Consider the following 26,355-nt stretch of genomic DNA (forward strand, 5'->3'; position numbering starts at 1 on the left):
TAGTGAATACTGAAGCAAAGTATTCATTAAATACCTCTGCTACCACCTCCAGTTCCATACACACTTTTCCACTGTCACACTTGATTGGTCCTATTCTCTCACATTTTATCCTCTTGCTCTTCACATACTTGTAGAATGCCTTGGGGTTTTCCTTAACCCTGCCCGCCAAGGCCTTCTCATGGCCCCTTCTGGCTCTCCTAATTTGTGGCTCCTTCCTGCTAGCCTTATAATTTTCTAGTTCGCTGTCATTACCTAGGTTTTTTTTTTAAACCTTTCATAAGCTTTGTTTTCTTCTTGACTAGATTTTCTACAGCCTTTGTACACCATGGTTTCTGTATCCTACCATTCTTTCCGTCTCATTGGAACGTACCAATACAGAAAGCCACACAAATATCCCCTGAACATTTGCCACATGTCTGCTGTAAATTTCCCTGAGAACATCTACTCCCAATTTATGCTTCCAAGTTCCCGCCTAATAGCCTCATATTTCCCCTTACTCCAATTAAATGTTTCCCTAACTTGCCTGTTCCTATCCCTCTCCAATGCTATGGTAAAGGAGATAAAATTGTCATCACTATCCCCAAAATGCTCTCTCACTGAGAGACCTGACACCTGACCAGGTTCATTTCCCAATACCAGATTAAGTACAGCCTCTCCTCTTGTAGGCTTACCTACATGTTATGTCAGGAAACCTTCCTGAACACATCTAACAAATTCCACCCTGTCTAAACCCTTCACTCTAGGGAAATGCCAATCAATATTAGGGAAATTAAAATCTCCCACCATGACAACCCTGCTATTATTGTACCTTTCCCGAATCTGTCTCCCCATCTGCTCCTTGATGTCCCTGTTATTATTGGATGGTCTATTTTAAACAAAAAAACAGTCAGTAGTTATTGACCCCTTCCTGTTTCTAACTTCCATCCACAGAGATGCAGTAGACAATCCCTCCATGACTTCCTCCTATATAAGGTATATAAAGTAATTGGCATAAAAAGAGAACAAAAAACAGTGAGGTAAATAAGAGGAGAGGCTGTACTTGATCTGGTATTGGGAAATGAACCTGGTCAGGTGTCAGCTCTGTCAGTGGAAGAGCATTTTGGAGATAGTGATGACAATTCTATCTCCTTTACCATAGCATCGGAGAGGGATAGGAGCAGTGAGGTACTGTTCTTGGCTTTACTGTCCATTCAGAAATCTGATGGTAGATATGAAGAAGCTGTTCCTGAAACATTGAGTGTGTGTTTTCAGGCTCCTATGCTATGTCCTTGATGGTAGCAAAGAGAAGAGAGTATGTCTAGAATCAACGTATCTGTGTCCCACGATTACCTCTACCTTTAAAATAAAAAGCTTATTGTTTTAAAAAGTAGAGGTAATCGTGGTGCACAGACATGGCAATTCTGTCTCAGTCCTTCTCAGTCGACCTGGAACATCTTGCGGTCAAATGTCTTCCATCTTATCTGCTGAGGAAATCTAATGTTATCTGCCTAAGAGGGAAACTAAGCAAAAAGAATGGAGAAACACTGTATTTTCTCAAGTTTCTTTTGCTTTAAAAATATACAATTAAGTCTGCAATTGTGGTCTGATAGCATCTTCACTTTCACTAACAAATCTTGCAATTTGTCCCATTGAATGACTGTTATATCTGACACACATGCATCTTGATTGCCTGCAGAAATTGGGACTTTAGGGATGATAAATGGTTTGTGCTCATTATACTCCCAATTGAAATGTGACGAAATGATTACATTCTGGAAGACGAAAGTTTCAGATAGACTTTGAAAGCTACATTTTGAGAGAGAGAAAGGTACATTATCACTTAAGTACTGCCTCTAAAAAGATAACAGTGGATTTCTGAATGTCATCTTTTGCAATAAATATAGTTTTGGTATTCATTGTGCAAATACTTATCCACTTCGTTTAAAAATTTTATTCATTCTCATTTTGAACTGAAATAAATTTTGCCTCTTTTCGCAGATTATAAATTTAATGCTCGTTAAATTATTGGGTTGAGTTGTGCTGCATGTGGCCCATGATTTGCCTCATAGGGGTCAATGAAAGTGCAAAGTCACAAAGCTTCTGCATATGGCAACTGCAGAGGACTCAACAAGTGGCTACCAGGCCCCAGGCACCAGAAGCTAATAACCACCCAAATAACTTCTTGACTTCTCATTTGCCACTGTCTGGTCTTTACAAATGTTGGACAAGCCTTTCCGAAGTTTAGACACATTTGAAGCAAGTATGGAAGAAATCTAAAAATTCAATCAAACACAATGGAATCACTTAACTGATGTAAATTGATTAAAGCATTCATGTTATTTAAAATAAAATTTGTTTTGATGGTTTTGTTTGTTTCCTCTGGAAAAAAAAAATGACACTAGAAAGCAGGAGGAGTAGGCCATCAGGCCCCCCCCCCCAAGCCTATGTTGCTATTCATTGTAATCCTTACTATTTCCTGATCTCATTTTGTCCTCTGTTCCATTTCTCTCCATTACTTAAACTTCCAAATTTTTATCTCTTATTGTTAAAGATTTCTAATGATCAGATCTCCTCTTCCCTCTGAGTCAGAGAATTCAAGAGATTCACTGATCTATGTGAAAAGAAATTCAATTGGCCTCTGTTTTAAATGACTGGCTTGTTACCTTGTTTTTGATGCTGCCACCAGTGGAAAATATCTTAACATCTACCCTGTTAAAACCTCCTTAGGATCTTATTGTTTGAGAAAGGTCACCCCTAATTCTGCTAAATTCCATCAAGTACAGATGCAAACTGTCTAATATTACTTGGTAGGGCAGCCCTTTCATTCTAATTTTTAGTCTCCTGAATGTCCTTCAAAATGCCTTGAATGCTACTTTATCATTTTCTTTGGATAAGAGGATTGAAACTCGGCAATTTAGAAGAAAAGGGTCTTTGAGTCCTATTTCAAGGCATAGGTTACAATTTGAAAGCCTTTCCAATTTTGTCTTCACCATTGATGTTATAAATCTGTTATAGTGACATAATAACATGTTCTAATGCACACTTTGACTTTTATTCCATAAATCTGGTAAGAATTCCTCAGACAGGATTATAGTGTAGTAATAAACATTTTTTTTTGTTTATAGTGATTCAGCATTGCCCATAAAAAGAGAATACACTTGGGACTACAGGTCAGACAAGGCAGCTGTAATTTAAATTTATAGGGAAAACAAATAGATTTATTGGAATAAAAGATGTAATACTGTACACGCAATGTAAAACTTGAGACAAAATCAATAGAAATATTGCAGACTGCTACATGGTACTGCAGTAGTTTATTATAAAATTTAATCAATACAAATATGTAGTGCGTTGTAATGCAGCAGTACGATCTCTAACGTTTGTGAAAGATTGAAATTTATTACATGTTACACATGATCAGGTTTACACCACAGTGGAAAATCAACTGTGTTTGAATGTGTATCATAGTCTAGTGATATTTGTAGAGTGTTCAGAATGTTGCTGTTGAAGCACTGTGTAAATAAAATGTTGCAGTTTCCCTCCCAACAGTTGTAAGTTTGGAAGGAATAAAGTTCTTGGTGTAAGGCCTCAGACTGGGGCTATGATTGAGGACAAGGGACTTTGAATGCCGTGAGTGAATGGGTAATCTTGATGCCCAGGTGTGCTTTGTTATATCATTGGGTCCAACATGCATGGATTGTATGAAAGAACTTTGGTTCCTTCTAGCAAGTATCCTGGTCAGCAAATTAAAATCTAGTTGAGCAGATTCATCAGAGGGGAAGATGTGTAGTAAATGACATACATTACATATATTGCTCTGTCTCCAACCATTTATCAGTTGAGGATATGTAACATTATTCTCCAAGCCCTTCTGACCAGCTCAGTGTTTTCCTCATAGTATTTTCTGTAATTATAATTTTTCCTTTATCTTAGTTTGCTAATTTGTTACAAGAATTAGACTTGTGGAGTTTAGTTTTTTTTAAACAAAAGTCTTATGTGATTTCTGAGGACTTATTTCCGGTCATGCGTAATCCAAACAAAGGGGAATAAAATATCAGTGTAATTGGTATGATCTTATACTTGATCAGAGTATTTTCCATTTAAGGTTGCATTGAATCCAAACAAGTTTAAGAAAGATCAATAAACCACCAGAAAGAAAACAAAACTATATATTTTTTAGATTCAAACAAAATTTTCATGTATTTTGCTGGCATTAAACTACTTGGGCTTTGTGCATTTGCCTACTGTTGAAATGTCATATGTAGAAATAGACTTTTACAAAATGATTGAGTAATAGACTGCTTAATTTGAGCTCTTTTTAGTGATAGGACAGGTTATTTATTTTAGCAATGCAGTACAGAGTAGGCCTTTCTGGTCCTTTGAACCTCCCCGCCCCAGCAACCCTCAACAAATCTGATTAACCCTAACTTAACCACATGACAACTTACAATGACCAATTAACCTACCTGGTACATCATTGGACTGTGGAAGGAAAACAGGGGACTTGGAGAAAACCCACACGTTGCATAGGGAGGATGGGAAGAGACTGTGTACAGAACTGTGCCAGAATTGAACTTTGAAGTCTGGAACACACCAAGCTTGTGATAGCATCGTGCTAACTACTTTGCTACAGTGGAGCTCATTGAAACATACAGTCAAATGTGTTGTTCTGCATCAAGTCAAATCACTGAGGATTGTACTGGGCAGCCCAGCAGGTGGGGCCACTCTTCTGGCACCAATGTAACAAAGCTGGCACAACAAACTAACCCTAACCCATACCTATTTGGACTGTGGGAGGAAACCCACGAGGACAAGGGGGGAATGGACTGAAGTCCTTACAGGCAGTGGGGAGAATTGAACTCCAATGGTCATCGCTACCATTAATGTGCTAATCTCTATGCCACAATGCCACCCCATTTTTCCCGTGGTGTGATTTTGTATTCACAGGATCTGCTGTGTTAGGATTTCATATTGTGATTCTTCCAGAGCAAGTAACTTAAAAACTATTTTAAGACAGCTGCAGAAAGTTTAATCACTTTCGGACATGAACTAAGTCTGCAAGAAACTAGTCTGCCACTGAAACAAAACTGTTGCTATTCTTTTTAGAAACATAGAAAACCTACAGGACAATACAGGCCCTTCGGCCCACAATGCTGTGACGATCATGTCCTTAGAACTACCTAGGGTTACCCATAGCCCTCTAATTTTCTAAGCTCCATGTACCTATCCAGGAGTCTCTTAAAATACCCCCAACGTTTCTGCCTCCACCACCACTGCTGGCAGCCCATTCCACACAGTCACCACTCTCTGCGCAAAAAAAACCGACAACATACCCCTGACATCTCCTCTGCACCTGCTTCCAGGCACCTTAAAACTATGCCCTCGCGTGCTAGCCATTTCAGCCCTGGGAAAAAGCCTCTGGCTGTCCACATGATCAATGCCTCTCATTATCTTGTGCACATCTATCAGGTCACCTTTCATCCTCCGTCACTCCGAATTCACTCAACCTATTCTCATAAGGCATGCTCCCCAATCCGGGCAACATCCTTGTAAATCTCCTGAGTTCTTTGAGGCAAAACTTCTTTAACCTGCCTTGAAATGCATTATCATTTTTATAGCCAGTGATAGTGATATGAAGTTGTTTGAATTCACATTTTGAAAGCCGAACTTAAGATATGCTAATTTAATACAATGAATTAATTTGATAAGGTTTACTCCCAAAACTTGTTGAATTAAGTCTAAGTAATTCTGAAAGTAGATCTGTCCATGTAACATTGAGATAGTGAAATTTGAATGTGATCACTTTTGAATCAGTTCACAAACTACTTTGGCTGTAGGATGGTAACCTGTAAAACCTTTGTAATGATGAGACTACTTTTCTGTTGTGATTGTTTAAGCTCCACTATTTAGCTGAAATTGGCATATATTCTTATGGAATTTCAAAACATACACTCTGTTTATTAAAATATAAAAACTTGAGACCAATATAATTATTTCAGTACACAAAGATTGGTTTGGATTAGCATCCCAGTGGGAAATCAGCTTGGAGAGAGTGCAAGCTAATAAATAGCCTGAAGTTAATATAATACCAGACATGATTGCTGCTCGTGTTGCCTTCTATGAAATAATTTTGGAAATGATCTTACTGCTAATTTATAAAATCACTAATTTGTATTTTCTGTGAAACTGAATATCCATTTACTGTATCTCAAGCTAACAGTGGGATAGCCATAAAATGAATTTGGATATTTAGTTCATCCTAGAGTTAAGCATGTAATTAAATGTTCAAAAAGACCATCAAATATTTTATGGCAGCATTCATGTTGGACAAAACTGCCTTCAGAAATAGTTTTGCAATACATGCACAGCTTCTGTACCATTGCTACTGGCTGGTTAATATTATGAGTGGACACATGGACTGAGAAAGTAATTTATATAACCTTGAGTTAATAGTGTATTTTTTTAAAATGCTGCTCCCTGAACTAACTATAATCGTATGGATTTTGGAACACAACTTTTAATATTACTTCATTTATTTTGCCTTGCAGTGTTTGAGGAGCCAGAGGATCCCAGTAATAGGTTCTTCTTCTCAGAGATAACCTCTTCCGTGTCCGATGTGAAGTTCAGTCACAGTGGCCGGTATATGATGACACGAGATTACCTCACTGTCAAAGTCTGGGATCTCAATATGGAAACCAAGCCTATAGAAACATATCAGGTATTTTGTGTTCAAAACTGTTAAATTCATTTGCTATCAATTTGTATGCTGTGGGCTACCTTTTTGCCAGTTAGTATTGTTACAAATTTTTGGTTGTAATTTACGCAACAGTTCTAAAATCCCCATAGATTTCCAGCTCAAGTTATTGAACAAGACATAAACTTTCCTCTCAAGGCCGGCATTTACTGTGCAACACTGATTTTTTTTTTCTTTTGTCCTTGAAAAGGTGATGGTGAAACAGCACTGTCCATCCAGTTAAGGTACTCCCACAGTGACATCAGGAAGGGAGCACCAGGATTTAGACTCAGTAATACCAATAATGATAGTACCATGCTGTATGATTTGGGGGGGAAAACTTGCAGGTGGTGATGTTTCCAGACCCCTGAAGGTCACCCTTTTTGAGGATGCAGGCTGTAACTTGGGAAGTGTTGCTATTAATACATACTGCAGCCACTTTGTGCTGGTGGTGGACAGAATTTCAGTTGGGTGAACTGCTTTGTCATTAATGCTCTGAAGCTTTTTGAATTGCAATGGAGCTGCACATATTCTAGTGCAGGGAGTGCATTGTTTCAGATCCCAGCATCAGCAGTTTTATTTTCAATTGTTAAAATTGCATTCCCTGAAATGGAAACTTTAACCTTTCTCAAATAGGTACTTGTAACAGTCGAGGGACAAAAGTACTGGTTTTGACCTCAGCACTCTTTTAATAAATTTAAGATTTTTGCCTTTATTTTCATTCTGCTTGTGGTTCTCTCATAAAAAGAGCTCCTAGGTAATCCACTGCACGCTGAGTGATGTGTGCTGTGGAGAACTGGGAATTTGTAGGAAAGGCGATAGAATAAATCTTGTTGGCGACCTTACTGGAACAAATCTCTCTGTATTGCATTCCAACATTTGCCGGGAATTCATGCAAGATTTGCACAGTAATTGAACCAAACTAGCCCCTCATTGTGCTATGTCTGTAGCTATTTCTTCTAAAAAGAAAATGGCTCTGCAAAGGACATGTTTGCAGGGCATCTAGTTACACATTATTCCTGAAATGTGTGGCAGAATGTGGGATGGGGATAGGTGGAGAGGGGAGTGGTGTGAGATGATGACCTTTCAACACAAGTTATTTGTAACCTTTAACCTTGATTATAAAAAATCTATCACCTCTCTTTGCAAGTTTTTCAAAAGTTCTGCTCATTGCCTTTTAAGGAAGGGAGTAGCAGAGGAGAAAAATGCATTGGATATCACCTCCACGTAAAATGCTGGAGGAACTCAACAGGTTAGGCAAAATCCAAAGAAGAAAGCCGGTCATCAAGATTTTGAGGCGCGTTTTTAGCACACGTGTCCTGTAGTTTTTTTCCCTTAAGCAATGGAGTTTTCTTAAGACTGGTTATCTACTAACAGTTCAAAGACAATTATTATAAATATCTGATTTTATAATATATTGACTTTTCACTCCCAGAAGACTTTTATTTCCAGTTATCTTCCTCTATCCTTTAACATACAGTTCCTTGTTTGCTCTCTTCTGTTACTTGATGAGGTAACCATAGCCTTTGGCCAGAGGCAGTTGTTGTCAGGTGGTGCCCAACCTTCATGGAGTGTTTCAACCCTTAACCACTACACTCTGTTCCTGACTTCCAGCTCAACTCCTCTTGCCTGCTCCATATCCAGCAAGAGGCTCTTTCTGCTTCCTCCCCCATCCTGCGAGCTGTTTGGCTCTTGCACTGTTCATCAAGGCCCAGCACAGACGGCAACCTCCATGCTGACCTTGCTGGGAGCCCTCCACAGCCAGTCTCCATGGGGAATAGCCACATCAACCATCCTTTGTCCATGCACTCATGGACTAAGGACTAGTACTTCAGGGTCTTCCTCTAGTGAGCCTCCTAATATCTTTCCTCCCATGGTACTGTGAGTTCCTCCAGGATGATTTTCTTGTCTTCGGTGGAGCACAGTACAATGACTGGTCGAAGGGTGGTTTGCACCACCTCCGGGAGCAGTAGCTTCCTCCCCACATCGCCCTCACCTCCCGTGATTTGGCAGTTAGCAGAAGATTAGATTTAGGCCTCTTTGATGTGACTGGCGTGGCCCTCTCCTTGATGAAAATTACTGCCCTGTTTACCTCTCTGCCAGCTGGTCTCTTTTTACACCTCTCCTGCTCCAGTGTGCCAGCAAAAATCATGTTGTACAGCCTGTCTTAAACTTACCAGGGAGTCTGGTTTTGTCGATCGTCTCCAGCGACTCTTCAGAATGCTTTACAGTGTCAGTGATGTTGGCGCTGTCCATAACTGCTGTATTAAACGACTTCCCAAGACACTTTACTGGGTTGTCCTATGGATGGAATGGCTTGTCCCTGTACTGGTAACCTTGCCCATTTTGATCACTTTGCAGCATATTCACGCTGATTTCATCCCATTTTCCTGCGTTTGAATCGTATCCCTCTAAATCTGTTGGAGGACTGCACTATAAAATTCATTTAGTTACAAACAGAACTCCAGAAATGACTGCCACTCATATTTTGACAGCCAGCTACCATTAGGATAGTGTGACCCCTGTGACTGTCACACCATCGATCAGCATAAACTTCTTTACCCTTTGCCATCTATACACGTTGTTGCAGTGTGGATCATCTACCAAATGCACTGTGGTTACTCATCTAGGCTCTGCCAATAGCATCTCCCAAACCTGTGACTTCTACAGTCAAGAAAGGTAGCAGGAGTGGAATACGTCAGTCACTATTATGGTTTTCTACAGATTGCGCATGATTCTGAGTTGATAATATATTGCTGATCTTTCAGCATCACTGGAGCTCAATCCTGGTGTGCTCCCTATCTAATGAATACCTTCCCCAAACAAACTGCAGCAGTTTAAGAAGATGGCTCACCACCTCTTAGGACTTTTAGGTTAGTTGATAAATCCTGCCTTGACACACACATCCTGAAAAATTAATTAAAAGGTGTTTTTTTAGAAACTAACTAATGCAATTCCAGTTATTCTTTCTAACAGAATATCATTCCTAATCTTCCCCTGCTATTGACTGCTCCAGTGGCAGTTATAAAGTCTTACAATTTCGTGTTCCAGAGTTCACAGACAGTTTATTACGTTTGTTGTCTGTAAAATGAGGTGGTGGATAGCATTTAATTTACAGCAAAATTACATTATCAGGATTTTTTTTTACCAGCAGCTTATATGACCAGTATTGGCAAGCTATTGACTGAACTCAGAAAGCTAATCATCTCTTGTGTGTTGTCTATGTCCAATGAAATTATTTTCTTTGCTTGTATTCAATGTTCATATTTTTTCGAAGGAATTGAATTGAAACTGTTGATCCACGTACCCACCATTGTAAAATGGCTGTCAATGCATGACATTTGAAGGGCTTAAAGAAAAGAGCATGGTGGTCTTATATCTGACAGTGAAAAGATGCATATCCCATTCATTACCAGCTAATGTAAAAACTAAGGAGTACATACAACAAAGCGAAAATTAATGGGAAGATAGAGGATTGGGAAGCTTTTAAAAACCTACAGAGAACAACCAAAAGAATCATTAGAAAGGAAAAGATGAAATATGAAAGCAAGCGCTATCAAAGTGGATAGTAAAAGCTTTTTCAAGTAGGTTTAAAAAAAAAGAGGGATGAGAGTGGATATAGGACTGCTAGAAAATGAGGCTGGAGAAATAGCAACTGGAGCCAAGTAGATGGTAGGTGAACTAAATGTGTGTTTTGCGTCAGTCTTCACTGTGGGAGACACGAGCAGCATGCCAGATGTTGAAGGGTGTGAGGGAAGAGAAGTGAATGCAGTTACTATTACAAGCGAGAAGGTGGTCAGAAAGCTGAAAGACCTCAGGATACATAAATCATCCGGACCAGATGAAGTGCACCCTAGGGTTCTGAAAGAGGTAGCATTAGAGATTGTGGAGGCATTAGAAATGATCTTTCACAAATCATTGGACTCTGTCATGGTGCCAGAGGACTGTAAAATTGCAAATGTCACTCCACACTTTAAGAAAGGAGGAAGGCAGCAGAAAGGAAATTATAGACCTGTTAGCCTGACCTCAGTCATTAGGAAGATGTTGAAGTCAATTGTTAAGCATGAGGTTATGGAGTACTTGGGGACACAGGACAAGATAGGACAAAGTCGGCATGGTTTCCTTAAGGGAAAATCTTGCCTGATGAACCTGTTGAAATTTGAGGAGATTACAAGTAGGATAGATAAAGGGATGCAGCAGATGTTGTATATTTGGACTTTCAGAAGGCTTCTGACAAGGTGCCACACATGAGGCTGCTTACCAAGAGCCCATGGTATTACAGGAGAGTTACTGGCATGGTTAGAGCATTGGCTGATCAGTAAGAGGGAGCAAGTGCGAATAAGAAGATCCTTGTCTGGTTAGCTGCTAGCGATTAGTGGTGTTCCGCAGGGGTCAGTGTTGGGGCTGTTTCTTTTTATGCTGTATATAAATGATTTAGATGACGGAGTTGATGGTTTTGTTGCCAAGTTTGCAGATGATATGAAGATTGGTGGAAGGACAGGCAGTATTGAGGAAATAGGTAGGATGCAGAAGGACTTAATCAGATTAGGAGAATGGGCAAGAAAATGGCAAATGAAATATAATTTTGGAAAATGCATGGTTGTGCACTTTGGTAGTAGAAATAAATGTGTAGACTATTTTCTAAATGGGGAGAAAATCCCAAAATCTGAGATGCAAAGGAACTTGAGAATCCTTGTTCAGACACCCTGAAGGTTAACTTGCAGGTGAGGAAGGCAAATGCAATGTTAGCATTCATTTCAACAAGTCTAGAATACAAGAGCAGGATGTGATGCTGAGGCTTTTAAGGCACTGCACTGGTGAGGTTGCAACTTGAGTATTGTGAACAGTTTTGGGTTCGTCATGTTAGAAGAGATGGGCTAGCAATGGAGAAGGTCTGGAAATGAAAGGATTATCATATGAAGAACGTGTAGCTATGGGTCTGTACTCACTGGAATCTAGAAGGATGGTGGGGGGGATCTCATTGAAACCTTTCAAATGTTGAAAGGCGTAGACAGAGTAGATGTGAGAAGGATGTTTCCCATGTTGGGGGTGACTAGGACAAGAGGGCACAGCTTCAGGGTAGAGGCACATCCATTTAAAATAGATGTGGAGAAATTTCTTTAGCCAGAGGGTGGTGAATTTGTTCCCACAGGCAGCTGTGAAGACCAACTCGTTAGGTGTATTTATGGCAGAGATTGATAGGTTCTTGATTGGACATGGCATCAAACGTTACGGGGAGAAAGCTGGGGAGTGGGGTTAAGGAGGGGAAGAAAGGATCAGCCATGATGAATGGCAGAGCACACTCTATGGGCCGAATGGCTTAATTCTGCTCCTATGTCTTATGGTCTATAGTCTTATTTCATTCTGAAATTATATTTTACCTTTTGTTAACTACTTATTGCTTCATTTTAAGATTGTTTCTGGGTTCTCATACTTCTTTGTTTCTCCTATTCTAGAAGCTTGTATTTAGCCTATCAGCATTATCTGTAGTTTATTTAGCATACATTCACAGCTTAAAATCTGTACTTTATCACACATTTACTGAGCATTTTTCAGCCTAACACACTAAAAGGTTCAGTCTATAAAACTAGAAGAGTCTGCAATGTGTCTCATGAACATGATTTGAAGGAATGAAAAAAATAAGTAGCATGCATTCATTGTCACAAGGTGAATTATATCTCAGATCTGTTCATTGTTGGTCTCTTCATTACGTTCTGCATTCAGGGTCGGACTGACTGGTCTGTGGCTGAATGATTGTCATCATTTCCTGTGTCTAATTGTCATTCACCATTGCAGTACCTGATATATACGTAGATATAATGCCATATTTTTATATCCTAGGAATGCAGTTAGATTTTCAGCAAATAATAATTGTGTGCTTTGTGCAGAAAGGATTACCTAAGAAAAAGCTATGACAGGCTAATGAAGAATTCAGTTATTCAGACTCTAATTTTGGCAGTGCTGTATTTCACGAGAAGGAATGTATTGATTATCCTTTCAATTTTGCTATCTGTAATTGGTTTAAGATCTTCTATTTCTATTATGTTGCTAATAACAGTCATTTCATGTTACCATGGTATTCTTTCAATTGCTAATTATGGTTAATTTTTTTACAACAGGTTCATGATTACCTCCGGAGCAAGCTTTGTTCTCTTTACGAGAATGATTGCATCTTTGACAAGTTTGAATGTGCGTGGAATGGCTCAGACAGGTCTGTAGCTCTGGTATTTCATTGAATTCAAGAGCCCCGATGTTCCATTGCAGAGTGAATGTTCACCTTGGTAATGAAAGGGAACTCTGACATCTTCAATACCCCCAGTGGAAATCCAAGATCAGGAAAATCCCAAATAAATTTTGATTTTGCTTCTCTAATTATTTTTAAGAAAAGTACTTTCAAAATTGAACCTGCTCTGAGACTTGTTGATAACTACCACTTAATCATGCCACAGTAATAGAAAATTGTAGAAAAACTCAGCAGATCAGGTAAGATTTTGAAAAGAACAGCACTGTATTTCTGGCCTTTGACGAAGGATCACAAACTGGAAACAGTAACTGTTTCACTTTCACCATAACTGCCTGACCTACTAAGTTTCTCCAGCATTTTCTGTTGTTATATCAGATTTCCTGCATTAGGAGGATGTTTGATTTCTCCCCCCACCCCCAACCCCCACTTGGCCACCCTGACTGAGACTGCTCATGTACTGAACCGGGTCTGGTTCTGCATGTCACAAGAGTACTACATTAGGGATGGTAAGTAGTCCCCCAATTGTGTCAGGTCTCACCAATGTAGAGGAGATTGCATCTGGAGCACTGGATACAGCAGGCCACCCCAAAAGATTTGCAGGTGATGTGTTGTCCAACAGATTCACAGGTGAAGTGTTGAACTCTCGTGTTAATAATTGCAGAAAACTGTACTGAATCAACATGTTACCAACTGGCAGGCTAGAGTCTACAGAGAGGCTGATATTGTTTTAATAGTTTGGTTACAAGCATCAGCCTTTCATGAAATTCAGTAAGGTTATCAAAATCATATGGCTGATTCACAGTAGATGTATTATCCCTATGTAGACGTGTGCCTACTTCATGGCAGCCTAGACCATATCTTCCTCTCACACAGTCCATTCTTTACTGCAGCAAATTTCTCTGCTCCCAGTCTCTGAAGTCCTATTACAATGCTTTCAGATTTAGTTGGACATGAATAGTGTAAGTCCATCCTAATCCAACACTTGACTGTTTTACAACTGGCTCTAACTTAATATGCATTTTGGCTAGTATTCATGAATTCCTTTGATCCTCTGGATGTTTTTCGAACAGGCTTAAGATGCAACACCAGGATCATGCCTGCTGGTTTCATGCTCTGTAATTGCCTTGCTAGATATTGTCAAGTCAATAGAAAGGCACATGGAGTTGCAAGGCTTTGGCTCCCAGTTGAGTACATCTTTGATGCCTCTGATTTGTTGTCCATTGCATGATGACAGTTGTATCTATGTGGTTCATGATGTGAATTGCGTGAAGAAATAAAGTGGAAAAGCTATTGCACTGGGACAGTTCATTCTTTTGATCTCGGAATTCTGAGTCCAGTGATGAATAGTCATCACAACTGGGGTTATCTTTGGCTGCAGTGGATGACTACAAATACTTCTGTGCCTTGTTATGCTCTTCATAAAGCATTGCAGAACCAGCTCCCTGGCTGTTGGATGTCACTGTTGATCTCATTCTCCCAGCCTGCTGGAGCAGATTTTCCATGCAAGAACAGGGATGTCCCTATCTCAATGGGGTATGAGGCCCACCAGCTACCCTTGCCTGGTTTAGCCTGCCTGTTGAAGTGATGTACTGGAGTGTGGCTGCTGTCGCATACGAATGGCTACTTGGAGACGCAGGTGAGAGCTGAGTGTCCAGTGGGGATCAAAGGTAAGTGAGTTGCCCCCGAGTGGGCATAACCCTCACGAGAGGTGATCCCTCTCTGGACTACCCATACAGAATCTGAAATAGAATTATACTAATTCAAAAATGCCAAAAAAACTACTCAGCTGCATCCCCTCAGCCTTCAAGGTGGCCATTGTCATTCTGATGCCCAAGAAGGCAACAGTAACCTGCCTCAATGACTACTCTCCAGTGTACTGACCTCAACAATAATGAAGTGCTTTGAGCGACTGGTTATGGATCGCATTAAATCCCATCTTCCTGCTACATTGGATTCTTTCCAGTTCACTTATTGGTCAATTCATTCCATTGATGATGCCGTAGCCTCTGCACTCCACTCCATCTTGTTCCATCTGGAAAATGGTAGCATGATGTTTATTGAAATTCAGCCCTGCATTCAATACAATTATACTCAAGAATACAGCGGGTAAACTATCCTCATTAGGTCTCAGCACTTCTCTCTGTAACTAGATCCTAGAGTTCTTGACTGAAAGGGCACAGTTAGTCTATATTGGCAAAAACATTTCTAGCTGCCTGAGCACCAGTGTCGTGTGCTGAACCTACTGCTGTCCATGCTGCTGACGCACGATTGCACTGCTAGATCCAGTCCAATCCAAACAAATCATCGAGTTCACTGAGGACACAACAGCAGTTGGCCTCATCTACACCGATGATCAGACGGTGTCCAGAGAGGACGTAGAGCGACTGGTAGAATGGTGTGAGTTCAACAACTTGAGCCTCAACATATACAAGACCAAAGAGATGATTGTGGACTTTAGGCTGACTATGCACATAAATGGTTCCTCCGTGGAGAGAGTTTGGAGCACCAAGTTTCTAAGAGTGCACACAAAGAAAGCTCCCACCTGGATCCTCAACACCACCTCTTTGGTCAAAAGTGCACAACAGTATCTCCACTTCCTGAGAACATTGAGGCAAGTGAGCCCCCCCCCCCCATTTAATAGTGAGGACTGCTGAGATGATCAGGGTCTCTTTTCCACACATTGGAGATATTTATCAGGAGTGCTGCATATGCAGGACTCTTAGCATTGTCCGTGATCTCTCACACCAGTCCAACAATCTCTTTGATCCCCTACCAGCAGGCAGGAGGACAAGAATGGTTAAGATGGGAAATAGCTTCTTCCCATAGGCTCTAAGACTACTGAACTCCCTGCCACCACGCAATTTTCATCACGTATGAAGAGCCAGTAGCGTTGTACTGTTTTACTTTAAACTTATATCAAACAGTATATCACATTTATGGTAATATTATTTTGTGTTGTGTTGTGCACCCGGGTCCAGAGGAACATTGTCTTATTTGACGGTATAGATGTGTACGGTTGAATGACAATAAACTAGATCCTGTACCAATCAAGACTGCTGAACGGATCCTGACCCAGATCTGAGCCGTACCCTCCAAACATCTGGACCTGCCTCTTGTTTTTTTTGCACTACCTTACTTCCCATTTTTCTATTTTCTATTTATGATTTATAATTTACATTTTTAATATTTACTATTGATTTGTACTCCTGGGAGCACGAAGCGCCGAATCAAATATCGCTGTGATGGTTGTACGTTCTAGTATCAATTGTTTGGCGACAATAAAGTATAAAGTATAAAAGTATCCTCATAAAGGGAGCAAAAGTGGAGAGAGTGAGCAGGTTCAAGTTCCTGAGTGTCAGTATCTCTGAGGACTTAACCTGGACACAACACATTGATGTAGCTATAAAGAAGACAAGACAGTGGCTATATTTCATTCGGAGTTTGAGGAGATTTGGAATGTCACTTAAAACACTCAAAATGGCCTTTCCTATATACTCAATCTGGAGCCTTCATAATTCTATGCCCCTCATCTAAGTCACTCCTCAATTTCCTTTGTTGCAAAGGAAACAGCCTTAGCTTACCTAATCTTTCCTTGCAGCTAAACTTTTGCAGTCCTGACAAAGCCACCTCAAATCTCCTGTGCACCTTCTCTGGTGGAATTCTCTCTTTCTCAATGCGGTGACCAGAACAGTTCATGCATCAGCCTTGAGCCTCTGGGATACTACGAAATCTTTGTAAAGTAGCTGATGCATGGAATTTTCTGCTCATCAAGACAATATGTAGCAGCTCATTTGAGGTGCAATCAATGAGGATTCAGACTTTAGACACAGTACTTAAACACATTCAGCTCCCTCCGCCGCCTTATTCTGGCTTCTGGCTTCTTTCTCTTTTCTCTCCAGTCCAGTTGAAGGGTCTTAGCCCAAAATTCTTGTTCCTTTTCCTTGGTGCTGCTTGATCTGCTGAGTTCCTCCAGCATTTTATGTATGTTACTTCAGCATAGTACAGCCCCTTTTGAGTCTAACCTCTGTAAAACTGGGCTCTGGACTCTACAGTTGATAAAAGTGACTATTCATTTATTCCTTTTAAGCAAACTAATGTACCATTTAAAGTGAAATTGGATCAATTTTGCATTCAGTTCTCACTTTAGTTTTGAGCACCACGAACTATCCAAGTAACAATTGAGATACGTAGATTAAAAATAAAGCACTGTTGATGTGGTGCTTCTAAATTGCTAATAAAAACACATTCTACCTTTTAAACCCAATTCTAATTTGAGTGTTATTCTCTCCAAATATTTGAAAATTCTGCTTTTTTATTATGAAAATTAATTTTCACCTATTATCCATGTGATCAAAAACTTGCTGATTTTTTTAAAGTTGCAAATTAACGTAATTATTATGAGATTGTTTTAATGGAATTAGCCACAAGCCCTGTTTAGATGGTACCAAAGTGCAGCACATTAGGGAAGGGTAAATCTACACAATGAAGTCTTTGTGGTTAGTGGCAAGTGTTGATGTTCCATCGTGGTCCAGGAAATCTGACCTGTCATCTAGGAGTTTAGATTATCAGGTTGCAATATGCAGAGATATACAGGGTACCTTTAAATCCCTTAACTCAAACTAATAATGACACAAATGTTCGTGTGCAGTGCCAATGAGCTTAACAAAAATACCTAACTTTATATATTTTTTTCCCTGAAATATACAGATTGTGCATAGCTTCCAAATTAAATAGACATGATATATTTTGTTTTTAAATTTCTAAAGAAATGTGTGATGCTTTTTAATTATTTTGAATGATTGGAGACACATCAGCAGAAGTAATAGACAGGTTTTGCATCTCTTTCAAGGATGCTGTTCCGTGAGATTCTTGTGCAATTGGATCCCTGGTTTCCTCACTTGCCGTCCCCAGTCACCTCTGATTGGCAGACATTTCCACAATCTCTTATCAGCACAGATGCACCACAACGTGGTGTGCTTAGCCCCTGCTCTACTCACTCTACACTTAAGTGTGTGGCTAAGCATAGCTCCAATGTCATATTCAAGATTGCTGATGACACCTTTGTCATAGGCTGAATCAAAGGTGGTGATGAATCAGCATATCGAAGGCAGATTAAAAATCTGGCTGAGTGGTGCCACAACGAGAACCTTTTACTCAATGTCAGTAAGACCAAGGAAGGAGAAGGAAACTAAAGGTCCATGAACTAGTCCTTATTGGATGATTGAAGATAGAGAGGGACAACAACTTTAAATGCTTTGGTGTTATTGTTTTGGATGACCTGACCTGGGCCCAGCATGGAAGTATTATTTTGAAGAAAGCCCAACAGTGCCTCTACTTCCTTAGGAGTCTGTAAATATTTGGCATGACATCTAAAACTTTGACAAACCTCTACAGATGTGTACTGAAAAGTTTATTATCTGGCTGGATTACAACCTGCTATGATAAACACCGATAATCTTGAATGGAAAATGATGGATGCGGTCTTCCTAAGGCACCACTTCTTGAAGATGTCTTGGATGCTACAGAGGGTGGTACAGAGGGCTGACTAATTTTCCAGACCTAATCAGTTCCCCTCTACCACCACTCTGCTCCGTCTAGCGGAATTAGCCCTTACTCTTAATAATTTCTCCTTTGGCTCCTCCCACTTCCTCCAAACTAAAGGTATAGCTATGGGCACCCGTATGGGTCCTAGCTATGCCTGCCTTTTTGTTGGCTTTGTGGAACAATCTATGTTCCGTGCCTATTCTGGTATCTGTCCCCCACTTTTCCTTCGCTACATCGACGACTGCATTGGCGCTGCTTCCTGCACGCATGCAGAGCTCATTGACTTTATTAACTTTGCCTCCAACTTTCACCCTGCCCTCAAGTTTACCTGGTCCATTTCTGACACCTCCCTCCCCTTTCTAGATCTTTCTGTCTCTGTCTCTGGAAACAGCTTATCCACTGATGTCTACTATAAACCTACTGACCCTCACAGCTATCTGGACTATTCCTCTTCTCACCCTGTCTCTTGCAAAAACGCCATCCCCTTCTCGCAATTCCTCCGTCTCCGCCGCATCTGCTCTCAGGATGAGGCTTTTTATTCTAGGATGAGGGAGATGTCTTTCTTTTTTAAAGAAAGGGGCTTCCCTTCCTCCACTATCAGCTCTGCTCTTAAACGCATCTCTCCCATTTCACGTACATCTGCTCTCACTCCATCCTCCCGCCACCCCACTAGGAATGGGGTTCCCCTGGTCCTCACCTACCACCCCACCAGCCTCCGGGTCCAACATATTATTCTCCGTAACTTCCGCCACCTCCAACGGGATCCCACCACTAAGCACATCTTTCCCTCCCTCCCCCCCCCCCGCATTCCACAGGGATCGCTCCCTACGCGACTCCCTTGTCCATTCGTCCCCCCATCCCTCCCCACTGATCTCCCTCCTGGCACTTATCCGTGTAAGTGGAACAAGTGCTACACATGCCCTTACACTTCCTCCCTTACCACCATTCAGGCCCCCAAACAGTCCTTCCAGGTGAGGCAACACTTCACCTGTGAGTCGGCTGGGGTGATATACTGCGTCCGGTGCTCCCGATGTGGCCTTTTATATATTGGCGAGACCCGACACAGACTGGGAGACTGCTTTGCTGAACACCTGTGCTCTGTCCGCCAGAGAAAGCAGGATCTCCCAGTGGCCACACATTTTAATTCCACATCCCATTCCCATTTTGACATGTCTATCCACGGCCTCCTCTACTGTAAGGATGAAGCCGCACTCAGGTTGGAGGAACAACACCTTATATTCCGTCTGGGTAGCCTCCAACCTGATGGCATGAACATCAACTTCTCTAACTTCCGCTAATGCCCCACCTCCCCCTCGTACCCCATCTGTTACTTATTTTTATACACACATTCTTTCTCTCACTCTCCTTTTTCTCCCTCTGTCCCTCTGAATATACCCCTTGCCCATCCTCTGGGTCTCCCCCCCCCGCCCTCCTTGTCTTTCTTCCCGGACGTCCTGTCCCATGATCCTCTCGTATCCCTTTTGCCTATCACCTATCCAGCTCTTGGCTGCATCCCTCCCCCTCCTGTCTTCTCTTATCATTTTGGATCTCCCCTTCCCCCTCCAACTTTCAAATCCCTTACTCACTCTTCCTTCAGTTAGTCCTGACGAAGGGTCTCGGCCTGAAACGTCGACTGCACCTCTTCCTAGAGATGCTGCCTGGCCTGCTGCGTTCACCAGCAACTTTTATGTGTGTTGCTCGAATTTCCAGCATCTGCAGAATTCCTGTTGTTGGCTGACTAATTTTTACAAGTTTCTGCAACTTATTTTAACCTTGTGCCGTAACCTCCCCCCCCCCCCAAAAAAAACAGATGGTGATTATAGCCTGTTAGAATGCTCTCCATGGTACATCTGTAGATGTTTTCAAGTGTTTCAGCTGACAAACCAAATCTTCTCAAACTCCTAATGAAATATAGCCACTGTCTTGCCTTCTTTATAGGTGCATCAGTGTGTTGCATCCAGGTTAAGTCCTCAGAGATTGTGACACCCAGGATCTTGAAATTGGTCACTCTCCCTACTTCTGATTCCTCGTAGGATAGGTTTGTGTTCCCTCATCTTACCCTTCCTGAAGTCCACAAACAGCTCTTTGGCCTTGCTGACGTTGAGTGCAAGATTGTTGCTGTGACACCACTCAACTAACTGGTATATCTCACTTGTGTTTGCCCTTTTGTCACCTTCTGAAATTCTGCCAACAATGGTTTGCAGATAAAGTCCGCTTTGGAGTATCAGTAGGTTTAGTGGAGAGCGGCTCTGTGGCTGTTGTTGTGCAATGGCTCAGATTTTGCCAGATGCTTTTGTCATTCGGCAAAAGGCACCGAGGCATTCAGGTTCTCACAACCAGACTATGTAACAGTTTCTTCCCCCAAGCCATCAGACTCCTCAATACCCAGAGCCTGGACTGACACCAACCTACTGCCCTCTACTGTGCCTATTGTCTTGTTTATTACTTATTGTAATGCCTGCACTGTTTTGTGTACTTTATGCAGTCCTGGGTAGGTCTGTAGCCTAGTGTAGTTTTTGTGTTGTTTTACGTAGTTCAGTGTAGTTTTTGTATTGTTCATGTAGCACCATGGTCCTGAAAAATGTTGTCTCGTTTTTACTGTGTACTGTACCAGCAGTTGTGGTCGAAATGACAATAAAAGGTGACTTTTCTTGATCATTTCAGAATTAGGTTTACTTTCACTTTTATCTGATGTGAAATGTATTCTTTTGTGGCAGGAATGGAGTGCAAAGACATGAGATTACTAATTGTAAATAGTGAAAAAAAGATGAGCTCATAGGCTTGTGAAGTGCCCAGAAATATGATGACGGGGAAAGGAGCTGTTCCTGAATCGTGGAGAGAGTCTCCAGGCTCTCGTACATCCCCTCTAACGTTAAGTTACAAGAAGAAGGCATGTTCCAGATAGTGAGGGCCCTCAATGGTAGTGCTTTCTTTTTGAGGTACCACCTCTTGAAGGTGTCCTTGATGCTTGGGAGGGTTGTTCCTTTGGAGCTGACAGAGTCCACAATTCTACAGCATCTTGTAATCCTGTGCTTTGGAGGCTCTATTGCAGTCTGATGCAAAAGTCAGAATGCTCTCTACTATGCATCTGTAGAAACTTGCTAGAGATTTTGTTGTAATAGCAAACCTCCTCAAACTACTAATGAAGTATAGAATTGATAGCCGTTGTGATTGTTTCAATGTGTTGGGCCCAGGCCAGAGCCTTGGAGATGTTGACACCGAGGAACTTAAAGCAGCTGATCCTTTTCTCCTGCTGACCACTATGGTTTTCATAATGTCATCTGTGTATGCCAGCAAAGACGAATTGTGGCTGGTGTTACTAACTCTCACTTGGGGTTCAAGTGAACTATCTAAGGAGCCATGAATAATGGGCATTCCATTAGTCCAGACGCTCAGCAATCACACTGATTCTCTCTGAAAACTCAGTTCAGATGATTTTAGGTGTTCAATCAATGGTCAGCTTGGCTGCATCTGCAACTGCAAATTAATGAAAAGAAAACAATTTTAACACAGGAAGGCAAAATTGGTTTAATATTTATATTGACCCCTCTCACCACAAAAGTGGAGAAGGAAGTTTTAAGATGGAATTTTGATTGACAGATTGAATAAGATTACAGCTTCCTTTTGATTTGACCATTTGAACAGATGTTGCATTAGGCTCTGCACAGCAGGTGGTAAAGTCTGTTACTGACAGTTTATATGATGATAGGTGCATTTGTTCCAGAAAAGACATCTTTAAGAAATCAACTCATCAAATTTCAGAATTTATGTACCTTTGAAGATAGCTAATTTGAACAGGCAAAAATTGGCACATTCAGTCCCTGAGAAGTAACCTCTGGGATATAGAACTGCATGTACTGTGTGAGTCATCTTCAGCTGACAATTTCGAAGCAAAAAAGAATGAATGTAGGTCGTTTAAAAATGCATTGGAATCATCTTCCTTGTCAATGAACTCAGAAGTATTTTCAGATACTTTCTTTTTAAGTAAGCAAAATTATTCATTGGATTCATAAAAGACAAGAGATTCTGCAGATGTTGGAAATCCAGAAGAGAACACAAAAAATGCTGGAGGAACTTTGCAGGTCAGGCAACTTCCGAGGAGAGGAATAAACAGTCAGTGTTTCATACTGAGATCCTTCATTGTGTATGTAGCTCTGGTTTATTGGGTTACCTGAATTGCCTGGACCCATATTATTCCTGAAGGCATGAGTTAAGTTACAGTACAATATTTGTCATGGTCATCTGTTAGAATTCTTTTTTGTGGCTGCAGTTACGCTGGCTCATTGTGATGGTCATTGTAACTGAACTGCAAAGAATTAAATTCATTGGCACATGAGCTTAAACTTCAAATGAGACTTTTCAAAAATATTGTCCAAATTGGCATGGCTATATAATTGATTGCTTGTGTCATGTGCAAGGGCAGCCTACGAGATATTCTGTGCTGAGACAGTGGATCTTGGTGGATTTTCACTGAATTCTTGTACACTTTGGAGATGCAAATCAAGAAAAGGTTTCACCTTCTGATTGTGACTCAATGATTACTACTTGTACACTCTGGCATTTAGGGTGAAATCAGCTGTGTTTTTCATAAAACCCTCTCTAATTATATGTATTTGTCTGGGTCTCAAACATTTATTTCAGGTTCTTATGACATGACTGAATGGAAGAAATATTTGCTCTGTTATAGATGGTGTATGACTGAATGGGAAAAGTGTTTTCTCTGCTGTAGTGCAGTATCAAACTGTTTAAAGATTGTGGTGGATCTCTTGGATCTGGACCTTTTTACAGGACCGTGTTTTTAGTGCAGATATTGCCATTCACACACTTTCAAAATATAGACTTGAACATCCAAAGGAAAATTATGGTAAAAAGAATAATATTTTATGGTGGTAGAAATAAAGTGGAAGCCATCCTGCAGCCAGAACCTGGATATCGTTTGGTAGCTATCACAAAGGTGCTTCATCTGACCTGTGAAACGTAGTGACTGTCACCTCTCAAACTGGGGGGAAAAATACTGGAAGTTGTGTCCTAGACAATTTCTAATGTCCTAGAAACTGTTTGAACACTTTCAGTGGCATTTTGTATCCAACTATATTTAAACATATTTTGTTGAGGGCACTCGACTCACTGAAGGTACCATAAGGTGATTTTTTTACATTTCGGAGCACAGTGCAACTATTTGAGGAATAGATGTTGTACACAATGAAACTGTCCACATTGAAGGAAATATTGTTTGAAAATCCATTTGCTAAAAAATTTACTCTGAAGCATGTGCATTCATTGATACAATTCAAACTAGATGCTGTCCTGTTTATCTGATCATATTAATTAACCGAATACACTGGACTAAAGCTTCAACATCTGTTTCTCCACAGTGTTATTATGACTGGTGCCTACAATAACTTCTTCAGGATGTTTGACCGGAACACAAAACGAGATGTCACACTGGAAGCTTCCAGAGAGAACAGTAAACCACGGGCAGTGCTTAAACCACGCAGAGTCTGCACGGGAGGCAAGAGGAGAAAAGATGAAATTAGTGTTGACAGTTTAGACTTTAACAAGAAGATCCTGCACATGGCCTGGCACCCAACAGAGAACATAATAGCAGTGGCAGCGACAAACAATCTCTACATATTTCAGGATAAAGTGAACTCTGAGATGCACTAGGTTTATAAATACCTTGGCGTAATTATAAACCAGCCTTTTTTTTCTGACCTTTCTGCCAATGATCTTCGCAAGGTTGAATTCATCTTAGTGGAATTGTGGAGTGTGATTTCTCATATATGTATCACTTGTCAGTAAGGATTGATTTTTGTCTGTCACTGGGGGTGAGCTGAGCACTTCAAAGGGGCAGGTGTGACTACCATCAACACAGTTACACTCTTCTCCAGCCAATGGTTCGGGCTTCTTAGATAATTTACCAGTTGAAATCTTTTTCACCTAACATCTCCAAATTAATAGACAAAGACACAAACAGGATCTAATTACCATTTAATTCCTGATACATTTTTTGGTCTTTTTGGTGGATTCAGATGGCCAAGTATCAGTAAATAGTTTCAGCAGGAACCTGAAAGATTAAAAAAAACAGTCTTAGTTGTGTCAGTCTGCCCACAATCCAATTTAACAGATTGCTAGCCAAATTTATGGCAATGTAAAAAAAAAATTGTTTTGGTTGTTAGATAATTTGAAACAATATGGTGGAAATGTATAGCTGGTCAGGCAGCATCTGTAGGGAGAAGCATAATTAAAATTTCAGGTTGTTTCAGCAGAATAGTTCTCTGCTTTAATCTCTGTAGGTGCTGCCTCTGTTTCCAGCATTTTGTTATTATTTCAAACTTCTAGCATCTGCAGTTTTTGCTTTTCTGGGGACAAATGGATTCCAATAATATTCTCTTGCCAATTAGCTTGAATATTTGGGTAATGGTCCATCGTTCCTTTCAGATTGCTGAGAATTGTTGGAAGCAAAGTAGGTTTGCTTATTTGCACACTGAAAATATGAACCAAAAAATAACAATTGCCGTCAGATTTGGCATAAATGATAGTAATTTGGCAGTCTGATTCAAAGGCATTTAAGTTAAAATCTGACAGTACAAGGAACTTTGTTTCGAAGTTGCAGTTGAGGTGAAAATGTTATGAATATTTCATTGAACGTAAATAATTTTACAGCTGATTCCAAAACCTTTTGTCAGGGTCACACTGCCAAATGTGAAAATTGTCCATAATTCAGCACTGCATTTGGGGGAGAGATCCAAGGTTATGCAATTTTATTTCAAAAAATATCTTCAGAATTTTGAAACAAAAATCCTTACATTAATAATTCTTCAAACAGCTGAAAACCTACTTGGGCTCTGACCAAACGGAACCATAGAATGAATTATTAGATAAACCGAGACTAAGCTGCAATTTTTAGAAACCGTTTAAGTTGAATTTTTTGTGACCTGTCATAAATTTTTAGATGGCCTTCAAAGATATTAGGCGGAATGTTAGATATTTGTACAGACTTCAGAAATCGAGCACATCATTATTTGGAATATCCCTGATATAACCATTGCTCTCTGTATTGAGTCTAAGGGCAAAAAGGAAGGTAATGTTACTATTTCATTTTGCAGATGCTTGAAATAAAGCAGAAGGATAAAGTATCAGATGATAGTGCCTCTATTGAACCTGTTGTGTGCTGACAATACCAGTTTTTGTGTTATGGTTAACCAGATGAAAAGATAAAATAATGGAAGTCATTACAATTTAAACACTATTTAATTCTCATGTCCATAGTTCAGCATTGAAAAGCCACAAGACTTGCTGTGTTTTTATATTTTACTAAATTTCTCAATAACCTAAAATGACATGCTTAAAAGTGGACAGTGTTAGGTTGGGGAGGGTGGGGTGGGGGAGTGATGGATTGGGAATGGAGGATAATGGGTGTTGTGATGCAGAAGGCACAAGTACTTTGTCTTTATTCTTATCCTTTATTAAAGATTCTGAAATATCATTGAGTTTTGGAGATGTTCATTGAGAAAATTGGCCCTGAATCATAAAGCACAATACAGTTTAAGTAAAGTGGTTAACGTTGTCAAAGTGTAATGGATGTGTGAAAATTCAGTGTGTTCTGGTACTCTTCTTGACTCCCTGCTTCACTGAACAGACTCATTATCACTAACACTAACTTCTTGGAGAAAGAACTGAATAAAAACTATTAAAGATTGAGGAGGTTGTATTGAATATTAAAAATAACCCAGTAGAGCTTGAACTTGAAGCTATTTTAAGAACTAACTTTGACATTTGCTTGAAAAACACATCTCTTGAACCTGTTGCTTGTCTATATCCAAGTGATGCTGGTAAAAATGTTTGTCCATGA

At 40.3% G+C, this 26,355-nt stretch overlaps 1 protein-coding gene across 3 annotated transcripts in view; it reads left to right on the forward strand.

Annotated features, from left to right (window-relative positions):
* LOC140196674 (serine/threonine-protein phosphatase 2A 55 kDa regulatory subunit B gamma isoform) overlaps positions 1–25,855 on the forward strand; it is a 300,816-nt gene extending 274,961 nt beyond the window's left edge. For all 3 annotated transcript variants that reach the window (XM_072256278.1, XM_072256280.1, XM_072256279.1), the window contains exons 8-10: positions 6,528–6,697; positions 12,832–12,923; positions 23,876–25,855. In XM_072256278.1, coding sequence (XP_072112379.1) covers positions 6,528–6,697; positions 12,832–12,923; positions 23,876–24,167 — 554 coding nt within the window. In that variant the 3' untranslated portion in view covers positions 24,168–25,855. The remainder of the gene's footprint in view (positions 1–6,527; positions 6,698–12,831; positions 12,924–23,875) is intronic.
* The last annotated feature ends 500 nt before the right edge of the window (positions 25,856–26,355 follow it).

This window comes from Mobula birostris, chromosome 4 (assembly GCF_030028105.1).
Source record: "Mobula birostris isolate sMobBir1 chromosome 4, sMobBir1.hap1, whole genome shotgun sequence".
Taxonomy (NCBI): domain Eukaryota; kingdom Metazoa; phylum Chordata; class Chondrichthyes; order Myliobatiformes; family Myliobatidae; genus Mobula; species Mobula birostris.